Source organism: Melitaea cinxia, chromosome 7, assembly GCF_905220565.1.
Source record: "Melitaea cinxia chromosome 7, ilMelCinx1.1, whole genome shotgun sequence".
Classification (NCBI taxonomy): domain Eukaryota; kingdom Metazoa; phylum Arthropoda; class Insecta; order Lepidoptera; family Nymphalidae; genus Melitaea; species Melitaea cinxia.
The window spans coordinates 14326276-14350690 of record NC_059400.1 but is presented as its reverse complement, the minus strand read 5'-3'; the positions used below and the strand labels follow the sequence as shown (position 1 = coordinate 14350690).

General features: G+C 31.3%; 1 protein-coding gene and 1 pseudogene across 1 annotated transcript; both read left to right on the top strand.

Annotated features, from left to right (window-relative positions):
* Positions 1–4914: 4914 nt before the first annotated feature.
* On the top strand, positions 4915–16616 carry LOC123655051 (carbonic anhydrase 1-like). Its single transcript, XM_045590895.1, has 6 exons — positions 4915–4957; positions 7224–7373; positions 9332–9470; positions 10750–10946; positions 14578–14717; positions 16447–16616. Exons 1-6 carry the CDS (start codon positions 4915–4917, stop codon positions 16570–16572), a joined length of 795 nt encoding a protein of 264 aa, XP_045446851.1. The 3' UTR covers positions 16573–16616.
* A 1940-nt stretch (positions 16617–18556) lies between these two features.
* LOC123654887 lies at positions 18557–20543 on the top strand (annotated as a pseudogene).
* The last annotated feature ends 3872 nt before the right edge of the window (positions 20544–24415 follow it).

Genomic DNA, 24415 nt, shown 5'->3' with positions numbered 1-24415 from the left:
ATCCTCTTGTATTATATCTACAGATAAACAGGACTGATTAAATTACGTTTGTCTAGCTTACGTTTACTAGAATTATTTGTGCGAGTTTGTAAGAAATTATTTCACGTTTTTACATTTCATATCATATGTACATACAAAGTTTTCGATTCAATATTAAAAAGTGCTTCAAGTAAAACTCAGGCATACGGGTAGGGAATAGCGTAGGTTAAAATCATTAATGTTACAAAACTTGGTCGCGGAATGTTTCTGTATTTCTATACTCTGTACGTAACTTTTTAAATTTAACGAGTTAATTCAAGTATAAAATACACTTGCAAGTCGAACTAATTCGTATTATGCCTGAAACTTTATTAATTTATTCAGACCGTTCTGTTTATAGTTAAAACTTGGAAACAATTTTCTAGCAATTTAGATTAAAGTAACACCAAATATTACGCAATACGATTCGATTTTGTAATCTTAAGCTACCTTCCATTTCAAATGTTATTATATCATAATATATATATACAATATATATATATATATATATATATATATATATATATATATATATATATATACATATTAGCTTAGCCACATCTTTTAATAAATAAAATCTGACTAAATTGGAACGAAGTTCAGATAGGCATTTTTTTTGGAAGTTAGAAGCAAAATTATATGTTAAACTGGGTGGAATTTAATTTGATCAATAAACTTAGCTTATTCATGAGAAAATTGCATCAAAGGTGGTTGATATCGAACGGTAAATTTGAATTATTAAAGAAAAGCTTCGTTATACATACATGATGAAATATAACGTTTGTACGAAATTATACTCTATCTCAAAGTAATACAACTGAATACGGAAAGGCAATATTTTAGCATTCAATTTCGCCTTGTTCGTTGCAAAACTGTAAGGCTGTGTTTTACAGAAAATAAAAATTGTATGATCATACTTTTTTTTTTAATTTAAGAACTCGTCTTAGCAAAGGTATTTTAAGAACGTTTGCTTGAATTCAATTTATTGTTTTAATAGCATTGTAGAACAGCGTTGCGGCATAAACATCTTGGTTCCTTAAATACGAAAATGGCTTTTATTTAGGAGTACGACTTTTACTACGATTTCAGATCAATTAAGTGTAACGTATTATTCGCTTCATCAAAACACCAAAATTAACACGGAATTTTGCCTGAGTTGAATTATATTTCAATGAATAAAAGTTATTACCTATTGTTGACACTCTGAGTCACAGTAGGATAGTACTTATAGATTTTACTTTGCACACCTACAAACGTTTGCTCTTATACGTCCTAAGGTTGACTGGTAGAGAATGCTTTTAGCATTAAGGCCGCCTTTTATACAATTCTTTAATGTGTTGTGCAATAAAGTATTAATAAATAAAAAAATAATAAAAATCCATAAATAAGTTTATATGTATATATTTTTTTAAATAAAATAATATCCGTATAACCGACGCATAACAAAATTGATTTTATATTTAAGACAGATATTAACGAGAAACAGAGGCTCGATTGCAAACGAATATTTTACGTGTCTATCAAAGATTTGCTTATATCTCAATCTTATTTACCACTACATACCCTTAGACGTAAGATGATATATATCTGCTAAACTAATTCAGTGAATATTACGAGTACAACTGATTCAATATACCAAACATTGAGGTAAGGGAGCTTTTACTTTCTGAGATATTAACTCGATTGTACTGATTCTCACGGGGTGTGTTTTTACTTTTTTTTGTTGAAAATTGTATGTAAGCAAGAGAGTTGATGGCCAAATTTTATGTGTCAGACTCCGTTAATAAATACTTTCATTCTAAAAGTCAAATATAATACTTGTTAAATTTGTGAAATAAAGAAAGAAATAAAGACGTAGAAATGTTTGGATTTTGTTTTTTATATCTTTCAATTTCAGGAAGAAATGAAGTGATAATAATATGTATATTATAGATTTTCAGTTGAGTCAGCCATAAACGAATCTCTGCAGATATAATCTTCCGCATTAAAATGATGTATATGGATGTATCGATTCATATGTGTAATAAATAGTATCAAATTCACCCTAACGGACGCTATAAATCTTTTAGTATCATATACTCGTAATTAATATGCTAAGGTTAAGATGTTTGCCTCTCTTTTTAGAAAAAAAGCCTCACAATCACTTTACATAAATTATAAAGAATATCATTACCGGCACCGATAACAAAAAAATTACTATCGCTTTTGTTTTTTTAATTAATTTATTATTTAAAATTATTTAGTGCGAATTGTTCACACGGGTATTGCTAGTATTTAATTATTTTAATAATATTAGTATGTCATGTATATAGGGTGTACATAACAAACAAGAGACATTAAATTAAACTACACCTATTTATAAGCTATATATGAAAATTCAAATCAAATCAATAATTTGTTGAGCGTCATGTATGTTGTTTACTTAGGTACCTTAACTATCCATCAATACAAATGTGTATCGAATGAATGAGCTACTGTTGTCCTTTACGGTTGAAGCCAGTCGGGTCCATTCAGTTTTATATAAAACAAACAACTACTTACTGTATAATGAATAAAGTATTATAATATATTGTTAGTAGCGAAAATAAATGTATATTTATTGCTTTTATTAATCGTCTTAAAGTGAGATAATAGTTTGCTTGTATAATAATGTTATTGAAATTCTTAAACAATACGTTAAAGTTAAACGAAATACTAAAACATATTATAAGTATTCGTTAAGTATATTTTTAAGAATAAAATGATTGTAACAATTATATTTGAAAAAAAGTACAAAATAAACAAAAACGAAAAAGATTAACGATAACATATAATATACAATAACATATAAGAGAGAACAATATTAAGATAGTTTTTCACTTAGCAGTTTTTTAAATCAAAAAAATATGTTTAGCTTTTGAAACTCGAGAGAGATTCACATCTCCTTCCGACGTAGGGCACAGAAGGAAATTTCCTGCTCAAAATACATTAAGAAATTATATTATTATTATTATTTTTTATTACATTAAGAAAAATAATTGTGTTTGCTCGCAAACGAAAAAAAAACCGACTTCAATTACATCGACGAGTAATACAACGTAGATCGACGAAAAAATAGTCAAGTAACTACGCGTTATCAAAGATTACTCAAAAAGTAGTTATCAGATCTCAATAAAATTGATATGTGACCACATGACAAACATCAGCTTTCGATTAAATTAAAAATTATTAAAATCGGTACACCCAGTAAAAAGTTATTGCGAATTTTTAAGAGTTTCCCTCGATTTCTCTGGGATCCCATCATCAGATCCTGGTTTCCTTATCATGGTACTAAACTAGGGATATCTTCTTTCCAACAAAAAAAGAATTATCAAAATCGGTACATCCAGTAGAAAGTTATGCGGTATAATACAACGTAGGTCGACGAAAAAAGCGTCAAGTGAAAACGCATTATTAGATATAACTCGAAAAGTAGTTGTTAGATCTCAAATAAATTTAAATGGGACCAATTGGCACATACCACCTTTCGATTAAAAGAAAATTTGTCGAAATCGGTCCACACGGTCAAAAGTTCTGATGTAACATACATAAAAAAAAAAAAAAATAGTCGAATTGAGAACTTCCTCCTTTTTTGGAAGTCGGTTAAAAATAACTTCAATGAAAACTTAATTTGATTTGATATAATGTTTTACTGACTGGAGTAAATACTTCTTGAGATTTGAAGCTTAAGCCGTCGATACTTTGTTAATTCGTTTACGTTTTTCGAAACACCAACGATTGTTACAATGTTACTTACATCTACAGTATAATATTTAATTTATTTGCGCTAATTGCACAATCAGTTACGGATATACACCACATGCTTTTTATATTATGTATACCTAAGAACATTTTTTATAAACTTAATTATGTGCTAAACAATAAGACTAATAAAAAAGACTAATTACAATGAAACAACCCCTCCAGACCCCACAGCGACTCACCAGGCCTCTCAGACGCCCGACGCTCCGGATACTTTACAGCAACCATGATAACGTTGGGCATCCAAAAAAACCCAACAACCCGCGACAAAATGCGAAAAAGCCGTCCCACTACCATAAGTGAAATTCGCGTAAATATTAGAAAATAATAATAATAACAATAACCACTACGTCAGCCTATTGGCAGTTACTGTTTTAAATCCAGTTAGAAACATGCAGTGTACGTCAACCGATCCCCCACAACTATTATAGAGCATACAAATCGTGAGATTGGCGAGTTTGCACCCAAAACGGTTCTACGAAATGGACGAAAGAGTGGCTCAACCGGCTCGCGAGGCATCCGAAGAGGGATTCTAAACGTAAATTTTTCCAAAAGAGTTGGGCAACTTAAATAATTTCTCATAATTTTATAGAAAAAACAGAGATCAAGTAAGTCTCGTCGGCTGTTTAAACTTTGCATTTTCAGTAACTCTAAAATATTATTATACAAGAGTGACTTCGTTTTTGAGCATTTCAAAGGAATGCTGAAAAACATTTTAGCTTTATTCTTACATTTACAAGTTACTCATTAAATTAACCTTTTTCAAAATGTCTAAAGGAAAAGTATACAAAATATTGGTTTTGATGTATGTAGTCCTAATCAATTATAGAATTTCTTTTGTAATACCATTGAAAAAAAAATACATATTATGTTGTAAATAAAGTAATTAAATAACGTAACTTGTTTATAATATTTACGTATTCGATGTGATTTCTTTATCCGCGAGTATCTGTGTATTAACTAATTTACTTGTCAACCTATCGACAAATGATAATGTTTTTTTTTTTGTTATCTAATCTTCCAGTTTCGATTGAGAATTCGACAAGTTTGATCCACTACCAATCATAACGCTTACCTAGGATATACATATATAGTAATAAAAATAATCTTATAATAATGTCAGCAAAAGTGGTTTCTGCAAAGACTGCAGCTTCAGACGGTGAGTGACGTTAACTTTTTAATTTTTTTTTTTTGTCTAAATAAATAATTGAAAGTTATTTGATATAAGGCCAAATAAAATAATGAACTGATTCATAATAAGAACCCTGAAATTCTACTTGTAATTTAATTTTAGACTTGTCTAAATTATTAATGCTTAATAAAGTGCTGGCTTTGAAATACGGCAGCAGCGTCTTCGGTGCGATAAAGCCAGCCCGGCGGTGACCAACCCACCTGCCCAGCGTGGTGACTATGGGCAACACACATGAGTTCACGCCATTTATAGCGCGAAATATTGGAGGCCTACGTTCAGCAGTAGGACTAGTAGTAGATTGCGATAAGCTGAAGTGATGATGGTGATAAAAGAAAGTATAAGTGACAGAAGATAAAAGAGTCCATTAAATCGCTTGATTTTTGTAATAAAAAACTTTTTTCCTTGTTTTATTATAATTTTTTTATTATCATGCCTTCCAATTTATAATAAAAATAAGAATAGTAAATTACAAATTAAAAATTACGTAATTAGCACAATAAAATAAAGTATTTTCTGGGAATCAGCAGTATATGGAACAGTATCGATTCATATGTGCTGTTTTTTTTTTTATTATCTTTATTAGGGACTTTTATACATATTATGTACATGACAGTCCTATAGTAAACTTATCTATTATAAAACTAACAATTTTAACATTTTTAAATAAACTAAATTATAATACTAAATTATTACTAGATCTTAACTTAATACTACTAATTACAAACTCTAGTATAAATTTGGCACATTGGGAAGTTGGTTCAGACAAGATCTGATTGAACAAGCCGACCTCCAATAAATTCAGGATGTGCTGTTTTTATTACTTTACTTTCTATTCACTTTTATTAGTATGTGATACTAGTTTTATTTGAACACTATTCCTTTGAGATAAAAACTTGATTTAGGTAAAATTATTAAACATATTTAAATTTTCTTAATAATTTTAACAATTTATAAAATAATTATTTACATTTTGAATTTTTTAACGTAAATTCCGTTTATATTCGACTAAAGCCGATGTTATCTGTTTCACTTAATCATGATAAATTTACGCTCGACTTATATAGTCATGCGTAAATTAAAACTACTAATGACGATACGATAAAAAACTACTGATTAAATTCCGTGGTTTTTTCATACGTCACGTACTTTCAGATAAAAAATCGTTAATTTTAATATTACTGTTATTAGTAAGCTATAAGCTACTATACTATAATAATAATAATTATTTATTTATTCACCCCTTTTAACATAAAAATTTACAGCACTACGGGTATTCACATTTCAAACAACAATTGTGTTTACTCGCAAACGAAAAAAAAAACCGACTTCAATTACAAAATTAGTCATCAGATATCGATCAAATTTAAATGGGACTACAGGACAAGCATCAGCTTTCGATAAAAACAAGAATCATCAGAATAATTTATAAACAATTAACTTCGCTGTGTGGCTACGGCAGTATAGAATATAGCCACGCCCTCTTTTCTCGTGGGTGTTGTAAGAGGCGACTAACGCATAACACAGTTCCACTATGATCTTGGAACTTAAAAACCGACCGATGGCGGGATAACCATCCAACTGTCGGCTTTGTAATACACAGGCCGAAGACGGGCAGTAGCGTCTTCGGTGCGACAAAGCCAGCCATATCACCAACACGCCTAGCGTGGTGACTATAGGCAGAACACATGAGTTAACGCCATTTTTGGCGCGAACTTGTGAAACTTAAAGCCTGAATATGTAGGGATCAGTTGAGATGTTTATCTATAATAAGACCTTTGTGTTGAATGTAGAAGATAAACTGGGACAGTGACAGCCAATAACGTCATCTGTTCTATCACAATAGTGTGCTGTTACACAAAATTCACTTGAAGGTTTGGTATTTTCATGTTATGAAAAAAATATATATGTGATCTTATGCAGATTAAGTGTTAGCATGTTATAATCTGGTATTTTATAGTTTATTTTATAATCAAAGGGTTTCCTGTGTGCTTTATTACTTCTGCCTAGTCTCTCCTATATGCAATCAGCGCTGTATCATCTGCGTTGGTAATTATTTCGCAATTAGCTAGTTGGAGAGTACAAAAGCTGTTAATATATACCAAAAATAATGTCGGACCAAGGATAGATGAACGAGAAATAAAAAACTAGGATCATGTAAAGATCTGCTGTCTGTAGATTATCACATCTGTATGTTAAATGTATGACGTTTATTTATCTTTAAATTCGTGTACAGCTGAACAGATTTCAAAGCTCAGAGCATCACAGTCGCCTATTGCAATTTCCGTCCAGCGTTGTCCGACTTGGTCATCACTTGACCCACTTGTCTTCAGACGCTACTGGGATAACGATTCAAATGGAGTTCTACTTAACACAGGACAAACAGGTATATTCAGGTCTCTAGCTTGCTTTTATGGTTTTTGCAACAATTCGAAAAAACGTGTAATACTAACTTATTATGTTCAATGTCAAATGCTTCTTAAAAGTCTGCTTATATGTATATATAAAGTTTGTAATTGCTGCTAGGAGTTTTACGTGACATTGTTATAGATTATAAGGTTCAGTTATATCTACAGGTTTGATCTTCTTTGTGTTATGCTTTTTCTTAGAAAATAAAGAAGTAACATTTTAAATAATTGTTTTGGGGTGTCACCATCGTCCTTACACATTCCGCGTGACCTGGAAGTGAAAAAGATACTGATATTTTTTATCTTAAAGTGTGTTTAGATATAGTTTTGTAAATAATGCATGGATGTAATCTGTCCATATATCATAAACATTTCTTGTTGACGAGTAATAGGTATTTTTCCATCTGGTAATTTAGGATAACTGACAAAATGCACGACTTAGCCGAAGTTCATGTACTCATCACCTTTACGATATTTTTTTCAATTGCAGTACTCTACAATACCTTACTCTATTTATCACTATTGCTACGCTAATGCTTACACTTCTTGTAATATCCATATGGCATTGGCCTCTTTCCCCATGTAGGAGACGGATCAAAGCCTTATCCACCACGCTGTTCCACGGCGGGTTGACCGATTCCTTGCTATGAGTAACGATCGCTATCATGTATGATAACAACAGGGACCGACGACGTCACGTGCCCTTCGAGCCACGGTGGGGGAGACCCACAAGGACTGTACAAACACCCAGATCACGGCAAACATCTGTATGGCCAATACAAATGTCTATCATGCGCGGGGATCGAACCCGCAATCGCCAGCTCAACAGCCACAAACCAGTGCTGTGACTGTTGCACCACGCGTCGTCAAATTTAGTTTATAGTAGGTATTTATAAAGTCATAAAATATGTCCTTGCATTTTGGGTCATATCTAAATTAAGGCAGTGAGTAAAAGAAAAAGTATTTCAAGACATGGGATCATTGAACTTTACGATAACATTTTTTTGATAAAAAGAAGCTTAACTGAGAAACTGATTTGAAATAAGCTTTATGTGTTCATATTTTTATTTAGTAGGAGGACATTGACATTTGATACAATATAGTCTTACTTACATGCTTTAGCGTCAAAACTTTATCTTGATATGTTTAATATAAAAAGTTAGATAGAATTTAGAATTAATGGCTTTTACCAGTGCCAAGATAGCACAGATGATTCCGCCAATGTCACGTAGGATAGAGAAAACAAATATGAAAAGTTTCTACAATTATAAAAATATGGCTACAAAATTATTGTAACAAAAAATAATGACGTATGTATGATGTGTGTATGTACGTTACTTAGCTAAGTACTTCCAGCATCTTGACATATTTATCGGAAAACGTCAAAAATGGATTTAAAGATTATCCGTATCATGTTTGGTGTTATAGATAAGGGAACATTGAAATTGATGTCTATGATATTGTTTATCTTCTAGTTAAATTAAAATATTTTTAGTGACATTATCTTGCATATTAGAGTTTCAGTACATACATTTAATGAAAATAATTTTATTTCACTGTATTTTTTTAAGCACATTGTTTCAACAATTTTTCGTTGATGATATGTATTATATTGCAAATTGAATTGTGGTATTATAAAATATTTTACTTATTATACCTATTGATACTAATAAAAATCAAGTTAATCTTTTGTATTATGATCTTATTATAACTTTATGTTATTTTGTTTATAAAACTTGAAATAAAGGTTATTTTGCAATCCCATATTGATAATCTCTAGACATAAATTGTACATACATCAACGGCCCAGATGCTCCTTTGTACAAACTACTATGAAGCCCCATATTATTTGGAACAGTGAAGGCCCGAGAGTAGGTTTCACCATGAGAATTTTCAGAGAATAAGTTAGGAATATAATATTTCATATAATTTCTAGCATACTTCACATTCGACTCTCCAACGAGGCCCCGACTAAGCGGAGGCCCACTTATTGGTGAATATATATTCGAACAGATGCACTTTCATTGGTCAGTCGATGACTTCACTGGATGCGAACACGTGCTAGATGGTCATGGGTAAGTGAATAATTCCTTATTTTTATTTTTTATAATTAAAACGGTTATTAAGGTTGATTGAAGAATACCGAGTCTTCAGTAATCATCTAAAATTGCTTTACAATGCTATTTGTATATATATAAAGAATATGTACGGATCAGAATAAATTACATTTTTGACAAATCATACTATTTTTTTTTTAAATTATATACACACGGTTGTCTGTTTCTACCGTAAACAAGTTAATGTTTGTGTTACATCCAACCGATATAACTAATTTATTTTTATAAATATACATAGAAATAATACATATATAAATAAAAACAAATATTTCACCCAGACTCGGGCGAGAATCGAACTCACAACCCCAGGAGCAGAAAGCAGAGCTAGCAACTACGCCAACGGGCTAGTCTATTGTAATACACTATACCTAGTTATCAATTAGTTTCTCATATTAACTAAAGCAATATTTTTTAAATCTCGTAATTTTATTTCTAATTAATAATAGTTTAATAGTGAATAATAAAAAAAATCCTTTCGAAGGTTGTTTGCATGACATATATACAAGGCTTATATTTCTAATTAATTATAGTTTAATAATGAATAATTAAAAAAAATCCTTTCGAAGGTTGTTTCCATGATATATGTACAAGGCTTATATTTCTTATTAATGATAGTTTAATAGTGAATAATTAAAAAAAAAAAAACCTTCCGAAGGTTGTTTCCATGACATATGTACAAGGCTTATATTCGTTACAAGAAAGGGAAACGAATAACTTACTTTAATATTTTAATGAACAACGACGACAATCTATTAAGACACTATGGGCAATCTCAAAGTAATATGACTATAATTTTGAGAGAGCCCATGTTTGGAGACGTGTCTGACATTATTTCGACCATAAATCACCGTGACTGTGAAAGATTAAAATCTTTTTAATTATGAACATTATTGTGTTTTTGTATGAACATCATGTAGTTTGTAAAACATATGTAAACCATCAACACATATTTTGATGATCAAATAAACTATTTTTCTGCAAATTCTTCGATTTTTCTACTGTAAAAAATCGTATCGTTTACACAAAACTTACTTAAATATCATCAGCCCTACACGTAAATAGTAACTTAAATATCATCAGCCCTACACGTAAATAGTAACTTAAATATCATCAGCCCTACACGTAAATAGTAACTTAAATATCATCAGCCCTACACGTTAATAGTAACTTAAATATCATCAGCCCTACACGTAAATAGTAAGTCAAATAAATATAATTATACAAAGGATTTTTTTAGGTATGCAGCAGAATGTCATTTAGTTCACTACAATAGTAAATACGAATCATTAGAAGCAGCAGTTGCCCATTCAGATGGTTTAGCTGTTGTTGGCTACTTGCTAGAAACGGTTGATGCACCGAACCCAAGCTTTGACATGTTTGTGGAAGGACTGGAACAGATAAAGAAGCCAGAACTCAGTGTTAGTCTTTCTGCAGGTTTGTTTTAAATTTATCCCAATAAGAATAAGGCGGTGAGTTTATCGTTTAAGCTATTGAAGTTTATTGGAATTAACTCCTTAATAATCGAGTTTCATAAAGGCCCCCGGTACGAAAAAAAAAATATGAGGCGTAAAATCTACGGAATGAATGACCTCATTACGTTTTCTCGTAATTATTTTCTGTCTATCGCAACCTAATACTCTACCAACCCTCTTGGGTTCCGATAGACGACGACGTTTTCTAATAACGCCATAATATTGCCGTGATGATGTTGATTAGTTTATTTACTATTTGATATGTTATAAATTTTTTTTTTATTAGACTAGTACGCCTTTTTGTGTCTCTCTCAGTCGATCTAAAAGGGGAAAATCTAGTTGTGCGTCGAAGCTGATATACCCACTTTTTTTAAGACATCGTAAATATTTAAGTGAAACAAATAGCAATGCTGTCATACACGAGATATAGTTCTAAATTTTCCGTTCACAAACCCGTTTCAGTTAACCTGTTTCAAGCGATTTAATTTGTAGATGATTAATATGAAATATAGTGTATTGCTGTGTGGTTCCACTATGATCTTGGAACTTAAAAACCGACCGATGGCAGGATAACCATCCAACTGCTGGCTTTGAAATATATAGGCCGAAGACGGGCAGCAGCGTCTTTGGTGTGATACAGCCAGCTCTGTGATCACCAACCCACCTGCTCAGCGTGGTGACTATAGACAAAACACATGAGTTCACGCCGTTTTGGGGTGAACCTGGGGAGGCCTATGTCCAGTGGACTGTGATAGGCTGAAGTGAGAGTGTATAAAGTAGACGAACAATATGAAAGCAATAACGGCATTAGGGGTCACTTAAAAGATTATCTGAACAAATAAAATAAAATAATTTGTAGACGATGAACACGTTTAAAATTAAAGATAAACGATACAACTATAGCAAATCCGAACAATAGTTTTGGGATTTGCTGGGATTGTGAGTGTGATATCCATAAATCGATATGTAAATAAATATGTAGGCTAGATGTACAGGTAGGCCATAATCAATATTATTATCGACGAATGAAAAACATGGATAAGTAACACATTCACAAATCCACAGATAACACACATTAATTATGATATTCATGTTACAAGTACTATTATTATCTATTATCTCTCATTCTTTATAGAATTATATTCGTAGGCAAACTTGATTTTAATCCTGATCACAACCGAATTAAAATAATTCCATTTTGATAGTTAAACAACTCATAACCCTGAAAAGGATCTTAGATCACGAGGATTTTGTTTTATAATGGATGAAATTAGTTTGTCATTTAAAATAAATGGAGCCAATGACTGCTGGTCTACCCTTTTGTGTGGATATCCAACTCTTGTAGTCTGTGTCATCGAAGAGTATCGACTCTTAACACTACTTTTACGGTGAAGTGACATGGTCAGAGATCATAATTAGGTAGTCATTATGGGCCAATTTAAGCTTTTCAGCTAAGATTCTCAGCTTTGAAAAGCTTTGACTTATTTTTAGAGTTAGACATTTAATGTTAAATATGAAGTGTTCAAACGTCGACACCATATGATTCAGTTTATAATATCCCACTGCTGGGCTTTCACCACACAATTCACCACACTCCGAGTTGCGGATTTATTCCCTACTATGAGTAACAATCACTATCAGATATTAGTGATAACAATCGGGACCGACAGCTTAACGTGCTCTCCGAGACACGGTGGGGAGATCCACAAGGACAGACATCCAAACCGTAAAGAAATATTTATGTAAGTACATACATCCATCCCGAGCGAGAACCGAACCCGCAAACCGTCAGTGTTTTGGGCGACTACACGCACTACTACACCAGAGCAGTTGTTCAAACAGAGAGACAAAATCATCAATTTTATGAACAACTATCTGTATCCTACGCGCGTTTCTACATTATATATATCCCCCTACCCCTACAACTTAGGGGTATGAAAAATAGATATTGTTCGATTCTCAGACCTACCTGATATGCACAAAAAATTTCATAAGAATTGGTGAAGCCGTTTTGGAGGAGTTTAACTACAAACACCGCGACACGAGAATTTTATATTATATATATATTATATATATATTTATATGTTTATATTTTAGATTTTTTTTGGTCGCACACTTTGCTGTAGATCATGACATGATCAAATGCTTACTTTACGATTTTATGAAGAACATACAGACAAACATTCATTTATATATATATAGATAATAAGAATGTTATACAATAATTTGATTATTGCTTACATTCTTCTAAATATTATCAATTACTGATAACTAATGATTAAAACGTAAACATAATCACAATAATTCATAAAGATTAATTCGATGCTGATAAGTTAACATTATGATATGATAATTGTATGTGCAAACTAGTTATTTTTTCCCCAAACAGATTAAAATAGCCTTTAATTGTATTTATTTATTTTCCGTTTAAAATAAGGTTATCCTACTTATTATATCCTACTTATCCTATTATAAAAGCAAATGTTTGCGAGGGTGTTTACTAATATTATAAAGCTGAATAGTTTGTTTGTTTGTTTGAACGCGTTAATCTCAGGAACTATTGGCCCGATTTGAAAAAATCTTTCAGCGTTAGATAGACCATTTATTAAAGAAGGCTATAGGCTAGCGAAAGGCTATATATATAATTACGCTAAGACCAATAGGAGCGAAACACTAATGAAAGACTGTTTCAAAATCGTTTTTTTTTTCTTTTTGGGAGCTTCTCCAGATAGCCCAAAGTAACTATTTCACGCGTGTCCGTATTGTTTGTTTGTAGGGGGTAATCTTAGCAAATACTGATCCAATGATGCAAATGATGATACCAACATTTATTTTTCATACAATTAAGTTTTAAGGGGGGGGGGATTAAACTGGGTAAAATATATGGCAAAACAACGTTTGCAGGGCCAGCTAGTTATTTATAAATAGAGAAAATATTTCGCTCCGCTATAACTGTTCGGCCAAGAATGGATCGCACAGTAAATACAAGAACACATACACATTATATGCTCATTCATAAAAAGAATCAAGTCTAATATCATGCAAAATACTTCTACAAATACCGAATCGGATTTAGAGGAATGGGTTTTATATTTCTCTGAGAAAATGTCTTTCTTTATATCAAAAAATAAATGACGCATGCGGTCATGGATATACTCGATACACAAAAGAAGTTTGGGTCAGAAACCTACGTGGTTTTTCCTTTCATATCATATCATCGTTAGTTTCTTTTTTTTATTGCTTGTGAGATGTGTGTTGAATAATAATTTCGAAAATTCTATACTTAATTTTAAAATTTTTACTAAATAGTTTTTTGTATCTTTTATCGACATTTTTAAGTCGAAGTTGATAACTCGCCGTCCCTGGAGAGTAAAATGATAATTACAAAAATGCTACTTTTAAATAAAAATTAAAAACGTGTTTTTGTTTTTTGCTCAAATCAAACGAGCTTTGCGCGATTAAAATAAGTTCAATAGTGCCAGAAATTATCTCCTATAAGTTTATATGCTATTCTGTTTTATTCTGCAAGTGTTAATGTATTGTCATATGTAATTTGTGTACAATTGATTTTAATATATATTAACATTTCGCAGAATCTTTAGCGTGGATGAACAGAGAAGACGTAACATCCGGAAGCTACGTGACATACAAAGGTTCCTTAACCACGCCTCCCTATACTGAATGCGTTACCTGGATAATATATGAGAAGCCAGTACAGATAGGAACTGAACAGGTAAACCATATTGCTTTGTTACTAAGATTAATAATATTGAACAATGTAAATGGGTGTGTATGTACGTTGGTCTTGGTCCAGCTTTTTTAAAAATATAGACTAAAGTTAACCTTACGTAATTTTTAATCGATGTTTCTTTTCAAAGAAATTGTGTAAATTAATAAAGATTTTTAAAAATAATTGTTAACTTCAAGCAATTTAAGGAACTTTCTTTGAGTAATTATTTTCAATTTTAATTAGGTAAATACTTTTTCATTAATAAAAAAAGTTAAGACATTAATTATGAATAGATGAGCTGTATTGCGTAATTTAGTAAAACTCTTCCGAAAAAAACTTTTATGTAAAGGATAAAAGAAAAACAAGGCTATAAAAGACATTATAACTAGCCGTAAGCAGTCACTTAAAGAATTTAAAATGATTTCGCCTCTTGTTTGCCATTCTTAAAAAAAAATTTGAAAGTATAGCATATTTCTTGGGAAATTTTTGAAAAACAAAATATACCCATAACACCCTTATTACACTAAGTCGCATATTTATATTTTTCTCTTCTTGAGTCTTATTTATATATAGTTAGTGATAAGTAAGCATTATTAGACGTTTTCAAGCGTGCCAACTTTAAAATTTTTAAAAATAATATTTTACATTGTTAGTAATAAACTGACTTAAATGAATATCCGATGCTGAAGCTGATATGATCTTTATTTAAGAGCCCCTCTGTCCCAAGCACTAAATTAAGCGTAGTGCTCGGTTCAAGGTAAGTATCAGGGCTTATATCGCTACGGTAAATAGACGATGAGAGATTTACGTAAATTACGCCTTGAAGATCTCACTGAAGTTGATGTATTAAAAATTTATATTTTATATTATTAAATTCGATTTGTGTCCGTAATTAATTGTTATAAATTTTATTTGTAAGATTAAGTAGTTTTGCTTAAAATATTTATATCAGTTGGCCTATTACAACATTGTAAATTACAAGATTCTATACTAAGACTTCCGTGTGTATTTATTACCAAGAACCGGAGGTGTTGTTACTAATATTAAGATATAGCCTCTTATCCTGTAAAATAGGTTAAGTTTTTGAGCCTAATTCACAACATTGTGTCACTATTGGTTGGATATTTATTTGTTTATTTATTTATAGGAAAAAAAAATAGATACAATTTATGTGATAAACAGTACAGCAAAAACAAATAGCAGTTTAACAGTGCATTGTGTTAATGATAATAATAATAACAATAATGTTAGGTATCTATATTTTCAGACTTAGAACACAGTGAATTTTTCAGTTTACTACTTGTAAATTTAGATTCTATCTCGGAGTCAAAAATGCTATCTTTTTAAACTTAATGAAAAAATAAAGCTGTTATTTTAAATATTCGTCTATATAAGATAACACAGCTACAGCTATTTGATGTCGTTTTGAAACTTTCGATATTTCGACGACGCTGCAGACACTATCGTCGGACGACTCATCCGTTACCTTAAAAAATATCGGGAAATATTCACATTGAGAATTATAAAATTAAAATTAAAAACATCTAATAAAATGTTATTCAAATTGTTCGTCACACACAAAACTGTTTTTTTTTTCAAAACAGTCCAAGAAAACCATCGTTTAAATTCTTATACAGCGACTAACTGGTTTTTATACTCGTACTCATTTCCTATTTCATCAAATTGCTTCCAAATTTAAGTGCAACACTAAAAAAAGATCGTTATTTCGCAGTTGGGACTCTTAAGACAATTGGAGGGAGCTGACAGCGTGCCCATTGAAAGGAACGTGAGACCCACCCAGCGACATCCGCCAGGACACTCTGTTATTTACGTGAAACAGATCAAGTCGAAACTGTGACATTTTTATGAGGATCAAAATAAACTATCGCAATATACAAATTGTTTTGTCCTTTACTTCCTTTATTGGCATTTGTTCTTTTCCCTATTACTTTTATTTCTTGCTTTGTTTAACGTCAACACCCTATCGTCTTACATATATTCCACTTTACTAAGCATATTTCTTTTTTTTTCTTAAGAAAAATTAGTATGATTTAAATTGCTACACCATGAATATTGACAAAACTATGGACTAGCCCCTTGGCGCAGTTTGTAATGGTCCTGCTTTTTGCTCCGCTAGTTGCGGGATTGATTTCCGTCTACGCCCAATAAATAGTTATGAGATATAATACAATGTAGGTTGACGAAAAAATAGTGAAGTAAATACGCGTATTAGATATAACTCTAAAAGTACTTGTCAGTTGTACAGCTGGTGCTGTCATCAGTTAAATCAAGCTAATAAAGTTATAGGAAGAATGAATATACCTTCCCGGCTACCAATTGTCAATGAGGAAAGGTTCTAGTGGGGTATTATTGTATACGCACTTCTGGTGGCACACTAGTCTCTAGGGCTTATTTTGTATACACTCTTCATTATGTGTCCATGCTGTCACCATTGCTCACGGAAAGTCTCAGGTTCAATATGACTCTTTATTTATCTTGCTAGAATAAACATTATTCTATGCAGTCCTTCCATCTTGCCTCCCGGTTAGGGGTCCGTTCGTCTTGTTTCCGTATCATCGTATATTCATCGTGACGTCATGTCGTTCCTGCATCTCAGGCGTCCTCCCCTATACTATGATATTGTATTTTAGAATAAGCGTTAATTAAAAAACTTAAAAAACTAAAAATAAAATTTAATGTCTCTAAAGAAAAACAGATAAACGTAATATTAAATCAAATGCTTAAAACCTTGTAGGAAAAATAAAGTTATCTTCGTGTTTTCGTTTCATTTTCATTCGTAGCTATTTACCCTGATTCGTAATACCATCATAAAATACTGTTGCAATAAATTACGTTTACAATTCAAAAAATTCATGGAGTAATGATAACGACACAAATAAAAATAAATTTAAGCTTTTCAAAGAAATTAACCATTCACCATTTGGATTTGGAGCGGCCCGTCTGGGGAAGTTGATGAGTAAGATAGCTAGAGTTCTTGGAAGAATCGAAATAGGAGTTGGCAATACGATTGAAATACTTCTAATATCGCTTACCATCAGGTGGAGTGTACGCTTGTTCGCCACATTTGTAGTATAGAATGAATCGTTCGTTCCTATAAGGAAATAGACAAACAAATCAATATATGAACGACTCACACCCAAAAACCCCCAGCACCAGAATTGAATTCTAATATCGAGGATCCGCAAACATAACACCCAAGAAGTCACCGCACAGATCATGACACACGCACACACACACATATAAAATATATCTCGTATATAAAATTCTCGTATCACAATGTTAGTTACCATACTCCTCCGAAACGACTGGACCGATTTTTATGAAATTTTTGTTTGGATATCCGGTAGGTCTGAGGATCAAACAATATTTATTTTTCAAACCCTTAACTTACAATGGGGGTAGGGTTAAGGGGGTTAACAATATATATTGCAAAACGACGTTTGCTGAGTCAGCTAGTATATATACATATATTAAATCTATGGGATTTATATATATATATATATATATATATATATCGCATAGATTTTAAGACAAAAATATAATTTTGATTATTGAAACAGGTTCACTATTTTATTATAAAAGTAAAACAAGTAAGTGCATAAGATAATCTAGTAAAAACACTCATTTTAGTATTAGCATGCTGGTACTCATTATTTATTTAACATGAAATTTCATTTACGGAAGCTTATTAGCGATATACCACTGCATTAGCTTGTGTTCGATTATTGTTAATCACGCTTTACCTGCCTAAGAGTTATGTATACATTATAATGAAACTTTTAATATTAATAATTTTCAATATTCAAAGCTCAATCCAAATGATGTCTTGTCGACCAACGATTTCAGTCAGACATTTAGTTAACTGTGTGATAAATATCACGGAGGATAGTTTTTCTAAGAATGGCTATATATTTGGAAATGTAAATACTACTAAAAAGAATTTTGTTGGAAAAATAAGGAATAATATTTTAAAAACAATTCATGGACGCAATAAATATGTGATTCAACTAAGTGATCTAGATAAGGAACCTATATGTAGTGAAGAGGATAAACGGAAAACAAATTATTTGCATATGGAGATATATAAAGGAATGCATGTTGCTGATTATTTTGTAATGATTATAAATGATTATAAAGAGTTTACTTATTTAGCCCGAAAAATGATTCGATCTCGTTTCTGGAATCCGTATGCGAAAATCATAATAATGCTTATAAGATTTACTAAGAATGACGTTCAGAATCAAAATGATGTTGCAAATATCCAGTATTTATAACAGGCTATGTTTGTGCATATTTTTATAAAACTTATTCGCAGATTAATTTTGTTCTTTTAATGTAAAAAAAAAATAGACTGTTTATCTTATTATAATGCTGTCAATGTAGTTGTTGGTGTTCCTCAAGCCAACAATGCGTGGAATACTATTATTTACAGCAGGAAACCTTATGAACCACCTAAATTCTGTGGGCTTTTTAATGAATCTTCTCAAAATCGATTGATTGTTTAAAATATCTGTGAAAAAGGAGATCTTAAATATAACAAAGAACTTTTCGAAAATAAAGTTCCTGCTGATATGAAAGGCTGTCTTTTACAAATACTAGAACTACTGTTGAAAGAAAACCGTTTATAAGCAAAGACGAGTGAGTCTGCCTTTAATATAGAAAAATTCTTAGTAAATACGATTTTTAACAGATTGAATTTCTCTGTAAAATACAAGAGTGTGGGCGGATATAGAGGGGGAAAGAAATGAAAAAAGCGAATAGAATGGAGCAATCAAAGAGTTAATTATGAGGAAGGGATTAATTCTTTTGGGTGGTATATTTCCCGACTTTGATGTTAATGAAGATTTTGAGTGCAGTTCTACCTACTTAGCAGACTCGTATATATGGGTTGTACCTCGAGGCTATCCATCACCACCCTGGGTATCGCTCACAATAACGTTTCATAATTTAGTATGGTATTCCGCGATTGTAGGGTTTTTATTATGTATTGTTTCTTGGAAATTTCTTGGACAGCTCAGTGGAGATACGCTTTATAATAAAACTTTGGGTCATAGCTTTTTAAATACATGGCTCTGTTTTTTAGGTTTTTCAGCGTACATACGTCCTAGAAAACAGGGTGTACGTATATTTTTCGTATTCCTAAATATATATTGTATCATATTCTTAACGGCATATCAGACAAAATTGATCGACGTTTTACAAAATCCTATTTATGAAAGTCAAATTGTCAATATTGAGGAATTAGTACATAGTGACTTAAAATTTGGTGGTTCTGAGAAATTACATGATTTATTTATTAATTCCAGTAACCCTATGGATTACGTGGTCGAAACAAGATGGATCGATATATCTAATGTATCTGAAGCATTAAAAGAAATTATTTTATATCGTAACTTATCAGTACTATGTAGCCAGTTTGAACTGGAACATCTTTCAGCTACACTACCAGAACTGAACGACGGTTCTGGTGACTATAATTATCATAGCTTTTCGACGGCAACGTTTTCAGTGCCATTAGAAATGATCGCTCTAGAAGGATTCCCTTTTATGACAGAGATCCCACGTTTATTAAATTTACACAAACAAATATGAATCAACGCGGTAGTGAGAGGCGTTTTTGCTTACTCAAACACGAAAAACGGAACAAAGTTGTTACTTTCGATAGAAAATATTAAACAAATCTTTAAGCCATTGTCGGTTCAACATTTACGAGAGGGGTTTTTTGCACTAGCTGTGGGTATTTATGATGGGGTTATTGTTTTGTTACTAGAAATTTCTTCAAGATATGTATTATTTCAAAATAGGTAATAAGTTATGAAAAAGATGCTATACGAGTAAATAAAATTAGAAACGCATAATAATAACATTCAATTTAGATTGTTTTAAATAGTTTAAGTGCTTCGTCGAGAACAAAATCCTTTAAAATTTAATTTCGAAAGATTAAATGCTCAAAAGATCAATTAAAGTTAGAAGTGTAATTAGTCGAAATTGCCTCAAGAGTGTACATTTAGGACACCACGAGTAATTTAAAAGAATGCAATAAAGAAGATTTTCAGTATACGAGTATTTTAATTTCAACGTTTTATACACACAAATTTAAGTCTCTAATACAAACTAAAATTAAACGTTAAAATGTTACACAAAGTTTATGTATTTCTATAAACTATTTATTTGAGTCGAAAATAGATAATGTATACTAACATTATAAAGAGGTAAAGTTTATAACTTTGTTTGTATGTAGGGGGTAATCTTCGCAAATACTGATCGATCATGAAAATTCTTTCACTAACACAAAGCTACACGATTCAGGAGTGACATAGGCTATATTTTATTGTAATTGAACAAAAACTTCGGTAAATAAGAAAAATATTAAAATATAGTATCAAAATGGTAAATAAACTAGCGCCATCTATCGCTATTAGAAAACAATTTAGTTATTAGTCTTTCGACGTTATTAATTTAGTCTTATTTTAGTCTATCGACGACGTTTTCTCGATTTTTGATAGATGGCGTTGGAGCAACATATTATTTATTTAAGTGCTATAAAATTTGTTCTTTAAAGTATGTCATTTGGTTAATATAATAATAATTAACGCCCAACGAAGTGGGCACGGGTCGGCTAGTTACTTATAAGTACTTAGTACTATAGCAATTATCATTTGTGTATAGTAGTAGTAAATAGTAGTAATGTACACTATAACTATCAAACAACAGCTTTTGCAATATATATTTTATAGCAGCTCTATTATATATTGTACAGAACACAATGTTTGTAGAATAAAGCCCGAGGGAGCTGTGGGTTATGTCGGACTCGCAACGAATAAAATCCCTGGGGTGTTGGTTTGTCACGGTTATGGCTGAATCGCGGGGACGCTATTACACTTCCGAAATCCCACCAGCGTTTACCCTTGCAGGCCCTTCGTGTAGATAGTTCTCCGAAAGGCGCACTTGAACTGTTAGCGCGCCTTCTCCCTCGGGGCCGATTGGCGCAGACGAAGGGTCTCGCGATCCACAGCCCGCCGGCACGCCGTGTGGGGAGTAAGCCCCCCGCAAGACCTCCGCGTGGAGGTACGAGTATTTTGTCTATTATCTTCTTATAAAAAAATTAATTATCGCAAGCAGTTAATTAATTAGCTTCTTAATAAGAAACCACTTGAATCTACTTGAACTTTACTAAAGTATATACAATAAAAGGTATTAAAACAAAATGAAAAGACATTTTAGATTGTAAGTGATCATATTTTGCTTTTAACAAATTAATTTTACGTGTATATGTTATTAAGATACTTTTAATCTATGAGAAATGATTAAATCGAAAAAAAAACATGATGTACACGAAGGTAGATCAGACTAATGACAATATGTCTCCGTTATCACTTTTTTCAAAAGAACAACGACTTTGTGGAAATTAATTTTTAGGAAAAAAAAGTATTTGTATAGTTCTCAAAACTGAATTTATTGAGATAATTATGTTTCTTAGATACAAATAAACATAGTTCACAAAATTTTACTGATGAAAATTTTAGTCAATTTGATTATAAGAAAACTTTATACGAGTATAATATATAACCTTTCACTAACGAGTATAAGTGTAAATTTTAAAGTGAAATTGTAAACAGAAAATCAAAGATTTATATAAAAGTTGTACAGTAACGACAATTTGCAAGACAGTGTTTCGACCTAATACCTCTTTTATCATCTTATTAATGCTTTAGTTTTCTTATTCGTAAAGTTGATTAAAAAATTAAACTACGTGACACAATATTCATCCCCACTTACTATTCTTATTATTCATACTACAATATTCGATAAGGTAATGTGGCTTAAAAAAACTGGAAAATAGTTCCAAAATGGTTTTACACCAAAATAGGAGCATGTACATAAGTTTACGATTTTCACAATTTATAGCATTGACCCAATTGACCCAGTGTAATAAGTCAAACAAATAGTGATAGTAAAATCTATCAAAACATTTAACCAGTTAAAATTATCGTATTTAATATAAATTAAACAGATTTAATAATTTGTGAAACTTTAAAACTAATTTGCATACTTACAACATTGTTACCTGATACTTTCCAACTTCAGTTGAACGTAAAACTATTATAAATATTTGAAAATTACTTTGTGATTTTAAGACTATCGATTTAATATTATGTTTCAATAACTTATTTTTTAGTAAAAAACTGAACTGTGCTGAAATGTTGTGAGATTGAACCTTTTATTAAAATTCACATTGTTTTACAATCAGATATATTTTTAGCCTATTTTACTTCTAGATGATATAGCTGTAAACTAGTAAAATATCTATTAATATTAGATTCTGAATTTATCAGTTACCAAAAAAATCATTATTTAAAATAGAAAGACCATTTTTACATACACAACAATATTTTTACTGTACATATCGAAAAACTGATATTGATTATTCTTATGTCATAGGCTCGTGATAAAAACTGCTACTCCTGATTAACAGTACAGTATAAGTTCACTGTGTTGCTACGGCAGTGAAGAATATAGCCACCCCCTCTCTTCCCGTGGGTGTCGTAAGAGGCGACTAAGAGATAACACAGTTCCACTACCATCTTGAAACTTAAAAAACCGACCAATGGCGGAATAACATCGAACTGCTGGCTTTGAAATACACAGGCCGAAGATAAAGACAAAGGGCAGCAGCGTCTTTGGTGCGACAAAGCCAGCCCTGCGGTCACCAACCCGCCTGCCTAGCGTGGTGACTGTGGGCAAAACACAGGCTTGTGGAAGCTTATGTCCAGTTGTGGACTGCGATAGGCTGTAGTGATTGTCATCGATTAGTAGAGTAATAAAATTTAAAATATACAGGCAGCTTATATCGCCACATACAGTTTTTAGAAACATTTGTATAATGATGAATCGTACGTTACTTCAATATTTTAAAAAGGAATTTATGAAAATCAAAAGGTTTTTCACAATAATATTACTGGAAATCCAACTCAATATCTGGTATACGTATTTTATTAACACACTGTCCAAAATAGAATTATAAGTTTTTATAGAGAAACCTACGTAATTTCAAATACAAAATTTTCATGACGAATTCTATCACACATCTCACAATCACAATAAAACAGTATATTAATTTTAACAACGTTTATTGAAAATGTATATTTCAATACAATACAATTATTTACACAATTCTATGAATAATATAACCAAATATTAGATTCCAAGGGACTAGTACCTACTTACAATGTTACTATATATTAGTTTTATAATAATAGTGTCATACACTAAGCAATGTCCGCTTTTATTAAAATTACTTTTTTGACATTTAATGACAGTAGTCGTTTAAAAAGAACCGGTTCATTTTTAAAAAATGTTGCTATAGCAAAATAAAATCCATATTTTTCGCCTGTCTAGTATATAAATTATATAGATTGTCAGAAATAAAGAAAGAATATTTAAGTGTTGGTGACACTGATCACGTTAATTTTTAAAAACTTGTTACAGATTATTTTTAGGCTAATATTTTTCTATAACATCATAAATCAAGATAAACAAGATTATTGAACAAACTAGGTAAGCGAAGCTTTTAGGGAACACACACATATATATATATATATATATATATATATATATATATATATATATGTATTATACACGTCGCTTTTGTGTGACCAAATAGACAGTTAATTAAAGAC